Genomic DNA, 6,898 nt, shown 5'->3' on the forward strand with positions numbered 1-6,898 from the left:
CAATTATTTCAATAGTTCGAATTAATCAATTCTTTAGCAGAGTTATAATAAGCAGCCTGCAGAGTTGAATAAATAACCTGAGTACCAGAGCTTGTCGAAGGTTGAATCATGTGACTCAAGATGAAACAACTGACAACTTCGGCTGGGAATAAATAGCAGGGTTTATAGTAGATTTATCTTAATATGCACGATTGAATAAAGGTGTTTATGACTGATGCAGATGCAAAGCTCTTTGCTCCAGAAATTGCTGTACTTAAATGGATTTAACTAGAAATTCAAGAGGAATACAACACGTCCTACCGCATTAGTTGGATCTGAAATTCTGGAATGCTAAAGGGGTCTAGATTATTTACCTTCTCGACGTTCCTTCGAGGTTAGTGAAAAGATGGTACAAAATGCATAACTGAGCCTATGATATACTGAAACTTGGGTGTAGAACTTCAGTCTTGCAGGAACAAAATTTTGGCGACCAAATTTGTTGATTCTAAGCTATAACCATAACAGTTTAAGACCTCCACTAAGCTGAGAGCACAGTTAAGTTTACCGGAGGGAACACAGATTACTCAATTGAGGAAGGGAAAAGGCCCTGAAAAGCTGCTCAGGTTCGCAACAGGTAACCAAATTTGTTGATTCTGCAGATGTGGCTAGTCAGCGGAATTTTTACATGTAAGCAAGCAAGTGTTCATAAGAGAGAGCACTCCAATATATACTGCTAGTCTGCTAGAGGCAAATGCTTAAATGAATATAAGAGAAAAGACTAAAAGTTACTGATGGAGTAACTTATAAGGCTTCCAGTTACCATATTTTGCATAAGTGTTCGACTTGAAATAAACTCCTAGAGAAATAGTATCTTCCAGTTGTAGAAATTCCTTGGGGAAATGTAGCAAGAGATTTACTTTGAGTAAACTATCTTACTGGCAAGAAAGGTAACGATTATGGAAATGTTTAAAGTAAGAGCAGAATAAGATGCTGAAAGGTTAACGTACCTGATGGTCACTATTCCTAGATGTTGATGTTCCTGCAAAAAATATTATTCACCCTGTTCGTTTGGGCTTGTTTGGCTGATAAGCCATGGCTGAAAGTACTGTTGGCTGATTTGTTGTGAGAAAAAATACTGTTTGTTGGTGCATGCAGTTTATTAGCTCAAATTAACTGATAATTTGTTTCACTGTTTATTGAAATAAGTGACTTGAGTTAAAAACTCTATGCACTTAGCATCTTTAAAGATAGCCAAGTTGCACTTTTATGCTGCAGCATAGTGGTAGGTAATAAACCGTGTCTCTTATATAAAGAAAAGCTTTGTGAAGTATCAATAGCACCAACAGAGGATGTTCTTAGGCCTTTGTAGCTCTAAATTGGTACATAATTTCTGTCTCTCACTGATATCACCATCTTCATTTTGACAGCCCTCAATGATAGAAAAGTATAAATGTCCATATCAGCCATAGAATTCCTCCAGCAGAATATGAATGGATTAGTCATGTTCTTGGGATTTTCAACTGTTGCAGTACCATTTGCCGATTATGCATGAATGATGGCTCTGGAAGCAGCAGAAGCTGATCAGAACTGATTCCCACCTGGTGACGTTTTGAAATCTGAACACCTGTGCCCATCAGCGAGCTGTCTCCAGACATTTTGCCCAATATGAAGACACAAACATAGGTTGAATTGAACAAATATTCTTCAACACCCATCTGAGTCACTCATAGCATACTGAACAAGTGGTAACTAAATTGAAGGAAACATTATGTGGCAGTCTAAAACATCAGTCGTTGATTGTTCCAAGTTCTAACTTGTCAATTGTGCTTTGAATAAACAGTGCACAAGAATACTTGGCAGATAGGTGCATTGACTTGGGGAAAATAACATGTAAACGACATTTTCAGTCCATCAGTGGAAACAGCAAGCATCATGGACAGCTGTTTCTTCAAGTTATTACCCATTGAGAAAATATCTCAATTTGCTCCTTCTGCTGATACTATTTATTCAAGGTAAGTTAGGACTTTAAAGTTTTTCATTAATAGTGTGATAGAAAAGCCTGGCAGAAACACATGCGAGCGTATGCATATAACCATGTATTTTGCATATACGAGTAGATCAGTGCTCGGTCAGAAGATGACTGCCAGTGCATTTTCTGTAAAATGAATGTTTTGGCACATAAGCAAAGAAAAATAATGGAAATGGTCATTTTGTTAAGAAAACTCATATTATGAGATTTAGAAATTGCATGCAGCACACAAAAAAATACACTAGAACATTTAATCATTAGATCATCACTTGAACAGAAGCATTGGCGCTAAACTTGTAGTAACGAAATCATCTATAGAACAGACCATTGATAATTCAAATCTAAATACACACATTCCCTGAAAAAGAATATCATATGACAAGGTTGGAGCTTTTGTAAAAACCAAAGGGAGAGGTCTTTTTAGGCTGTGCAACCCCACATCAAGGACCAAGAATAGAATAATTGAAAGCTGAAAGCTCAAAACGAAGGGGAAATATCCACCGGCGCAATACAAGCAGTCTCTAAGAGATGTTATCAGGAACATTGCTGCAGAAATAAAGCTAGGTGTGATTCACAAATTGCATCATATAATCAGAGCATCATCGGGTTAAACTCAAAGAATCAGAAAATCCAGTTAGTCATGACCCTTACGTAGTTAGTCAAGTTTATATAGGTCAAATTCACTGCAAATGAGTTTCAGGCGTGCCAGTTTTAAGAAAGCTTGGGCTGGCATCTTTGCCCTTGCCTTCTGTTGTTGTATACTCCCTCCATCCCAAAAAGAGTGTCGCTATGGAGTTCGTGCCGGTCAAACTTTCTTAGCTTTGACTAGGTCTGTAGAAAATATCAGCAACATTTGTATCTCCAAATAAGTTTATTATCAAAATATATTCAGCGATTCATCTAATGATACTAGATCATACACCATAAGTATTAATATTTTCTTATATATATTTGGTCAAAGTTGAAACCATTTGACTTCTCGGGAGTGAGAATGACACTCTTTGTGGGACGGAGGGAGTATCTTGAAAGAATACTCATGACCAATGCTATAGAAGTAACGAAGGAAATCAAGAAACATCTGAAGAGTAGATTTACAAAGTGATGCAACTAATTTTCATAACAGAATTGTTATGCTCATAATTTTTGGCAATCTTTATTCAATTTGCATGACTATCAGCAGATATATTGGCTTCTTATTTAATTATTTTACTTGGAAAAATCAGCCAATCAGGCCTCCTGTTTGAGCCAGGATCAAGCTAGTTCTTATCATCCAAGTATCAAATTTAACTACTTTCCATCATATATCACAGTATCGCTCACCCTAGAGATAACAATTTGTCTTGAACAATCAATAGAACATAATGCTGAACAGATTCGTCAGTTTATTCAATTTGCATGACTATCCGCAGATATATTGGCTTCTTATTTTACTTGGAAAAATCAGGCCTCCTGTTTGAGCCAGGATCAAGCTAGTTCTTATCATCCAAGTATCAAGCAAATCTAACTATTTTCCATCATATATCACAGTATCGCTCACTCGTAGAGGTAACATTTTGTCTTGAACAATTATCAATAGAACATAATGCTGAACAGATTCGTCAGTTTAATTACTTTGGATCATAGGTATCAACAAACATTCGAACAATTCCTCACATATGAAAATTTCAATGTTAAAGGGAGGCGAGGGGAGAAGTGCACCGCAAATAAGCAAACAAACAGCAACTTACTAGCAAAGTTGCAATCTCCTCGCACCCTCGACAACGTCCTCCTTTCGCACAGACACGATAGTATACAGACGCCACAGCCGCCGCTGAGAGCGCGTTATTCCCTAATCCAGAGCTCTATTCGTCCCCGACGATCTCGAACTCTTGCTCGCGGAGGTGGGCGATGATCCGGATCGGCTCTTCCTGGCCGTCAAGCTTGAGCTCGAACTCCACCTTGAAGGGGAGATTGGCCGTGACGCACTTGCCCTTCCAAACGCCGATGTACTGCTTGACGACGCCCTCCATGCCGCGCAGCTCCAGGCCGGGCGCCTTGGCAACGTGGTGGACGCGGACGGGCGCCGTGACGCGCACGTGCTTCCCGACCTTGGGCGCAGCCGCGGCCTCCTCGGCAGCTACGTCATGGGACGAGGACACGTCGCTGCCGACGGCCACCCGGGGCGCCATGTGGAGGCGCGCGCACCACCGCGGCGGCGTGGGGACGAGACGGCAGCTGGCGGGCGTGGAGGCGGGAGGGAGGAAGCGGGTGCTGGGGTGGACGGGATCTGGCGAGGTGGAGCTGGAGGGGGAAGCGACGGCAGTGGCGGTGGCAGCCATGATCGCCATCGGGGACGGGAAGGTTGGTGGGCGGGTGGGGAATTGCATCGAGCAGGCAGTGCGCACGTGAGGATTAGAGATGCGGGAGATGTGCCAGGAACCAGGATGGCAACGGGGCCGGGCCGGGTTGCTCGGGCTTTAGACACGGTGGGTGCGGGCGGCGGGCGGGATTCTTCAGGTCCAAAAGGCCGGACCGGAAGCGTCCGCCGAACGGCGCTTTATCCGGAGCAGAGCGCAACAATTTTATACGAGCAGCCCATTAGCGAGCGCGGCCCAGCCATCATCCACGCGCGATTATGCTGTGGAGGCAGGTAAGCAGTTACGTGTTTCTCTTTGTTTCATTTCTTATTATATTTCTTTTTTCTTCTTCTTTTCGTTTTTTCATGTATTTTTTCTTTCACTTTTTTATTTTATTATATTTTTATATTTGTTTATTTCTTGTTTCTTTCTAATTATGTTTTCTTTGACTCATGTTTTTTTTATTTTTTCTTTTCTTTTTTCCTTTTGTTTTGTTTTCTTTCTTTTTTCTTGTTCTTTTTCTTCATTTTTTTATTCCTTTTATTTTCATGCTTCAATTTATTTTTTATTTTATTCTTATTTATATTTTATGTAAATTATTATTATTATTATTTATATTTTTATCTTTCTTTTATTTCTTTTTTGCTTTTACTATAATTAATTATTTTATTTGTTTTATTTTTTTGTTCTTATGTTTTATTCTTTTTGTTTTTCTTTCTTTTTCCTTCTCCCTTTTGTCTTTATGTTTTCTATAGAGTTTTAATTTTTTTTCTTTTTCCATTTTATCCTAATTAATTATTTTTCCATGTTTACATTTTATTTTTTTATTTCATGAGATGTTCTATTATATATTTTGTAATGTTTAGTATATAATTATGCTCGATACGTGTGATATTTTATGATGTATTTTGTGATGTCCCCGTGGTATATACATGTTATGTTCTATGATATGTTTTGCGATGTTTATATAGTATACATGTGATGTTTTATGTTGTATTTTTGTGGTGTTTACGTGTTATACATGTGATGTTTTATGATGTATTTTTTCGTGATGTTGACGTGGTATACATGTGGTGTTTCATGATGTATTTTGTGATATTCATATAGTATACATATGATGTACTATGATGTTTTGTGATGTTCACGTGTTATACATATGATGTTCTATAATATATTTTGTTATGTTCACGTAGTATACATGTGATGTTCAAGTACTATGATGTTCTATGATGTATTTTGTGACATTCACGTAGTATACATATGACGTTCTATGATGTTTTTTAATGTTCACGAGATATACATATGATGTTCTAGGATGGTCTGATACAGTTATAATTGTAAACATATTTCATAACTGAGACAAATTGTGTACATTATATAGTGGTGAGGAATGATTGTTTTAATTTTTTGTCTCTCTCCTACACACTATTTTTATTTCTATTTTCTAGTTTATTTATCCTCTCTATGAGCTCATGTGATATACTGGTGGAGCTGAGAGCAAACACTCAGGTTGCAAGGTGGGCCAACTCATGGGTTGGGTTGTGATACACTCAGAGCTAAGAGCCACGCACAGCTTGCGGGATGGGCCAGCTCGCGTGGTGGGCTGCAATGGAGGAGAAGTGGTGGGCTGAGCGCAACTACGCAGAGCGAAGCGAGCGAATGATCGTGAATTTTTTCCCTGGTGCGGTGCTTCCGTCCGAACGGCCAGACCATAGCACTCCCTGGGTCCCGATAGCTAGGGGTTTTCACTCGCAGGGCCATGGGTTTACGAGTTCTGGATCTTGATGCTATCTGATGGTGTTGGACAAGGTTGCTAGTTGAAAGGTGTGGTTTGGGTGCTTGTGCAAGTGCTTGATGCTGGCTTCAAGGGGCTTGTTCAGAGTCTTGTAGTTTCAGATGGAGTGAATGTAATGTATTTTAGTTACCAAGATTGATAGTGTAATTGATTATGTGAGAATGTAATATTGACAATGTATTATTGAGGATTTGGTGAAGTAATGAATGTTGGGCCCACATTGCATTGGAAAGAATTGGAGTGTAATCTTGATAATTCAAAAGAATTTGACAGTAGTAAAGAAAAATGTTTACTGACTAAACCCATGTACATGATCTTAGAAAAGCATCATTAAAATGTTTACTGACTAATTGCAATCTCAATATTTGAGAGATGACTAGCAGGGCAACGGTCAAGATAATCTAGAAAGTGACCAAAATATTCTGGGTAACCCCATCTAGAGCGATAAATGTTTTCTTTATATAATAATTCTAATCATCCAATAATCTCTTACACAAGAACGACTAATGAACTTGACAAGAGCATATCTATGTCTGATATAAGCTTTTAGATGGTGACAAGAAATGTCTTTTCTATCAAACCTACCATCAAAACTATGCCCTGTCCTATGATATCCAGTTAGACAAACAAGTAGGTCTTTTAGGTATTATATATTTTACAAAAGAGCCTCTAGAGGTACAAATGGGCCCTAAGCATTATCCTGTAGGGCTCCAAACTATGTAATTGGGCCATGAACACTAATAGGGTCCCTAATATCTA

The 6,898-nt window shown here is 38.9% G+C and overlaps 1 protein-coding gene across 1 annotated transcript; it reads right to left on the reverse strand.

The window, feature by feature from the left end:
* Positions 1-3,588: 3,588 nt before the first annotated feature.
* On the reverse strand, positions 3,589-4,367 carry LOC136494403 (ferredoxin-thioredoxin reductase, variable chain-like). The gene has a single exon (XM_066490568.1). The coding sequence runs from the start codon at positions 4,333-4,335 to the stop codon at positions 3,850-3,852; it is 486 nt and encodes a 161-aa protein (XP_066346665.1). The 5' UTR covers positions 4,336-4,367; the 3' UTR covers positions 3,589-3,849.
* Positions 4,368-6,898: the final 2,531 nt, after the last annotated feature.

The sequence above is a fragment of the Miscanthus floridulus genome, chromosome 11 (genome assembly GCF_019320115.1).
Source record: "Miscanthus floridulus cultivar M001 chromosome 11, ASM1932011v1, whole genome shotgun sequence".
Classification (NCBI taxonomy): Eukaryota; Viridiplantae; Streptophyta; class Magnoliopsida; order Poales; family Poaceae; genus Miscanthus; species Miscanthus floridulus.

What these genes read in the sequence shown, in the direction of transcription:
- LOC136494403 (XM_066490568.1), bottom strand. Translation starts at nt 4,335, where the DNA reads ATGGCGATCATGGCTGCCACCGCCACTGCCGTCGCTTCCCCCTCCAGC.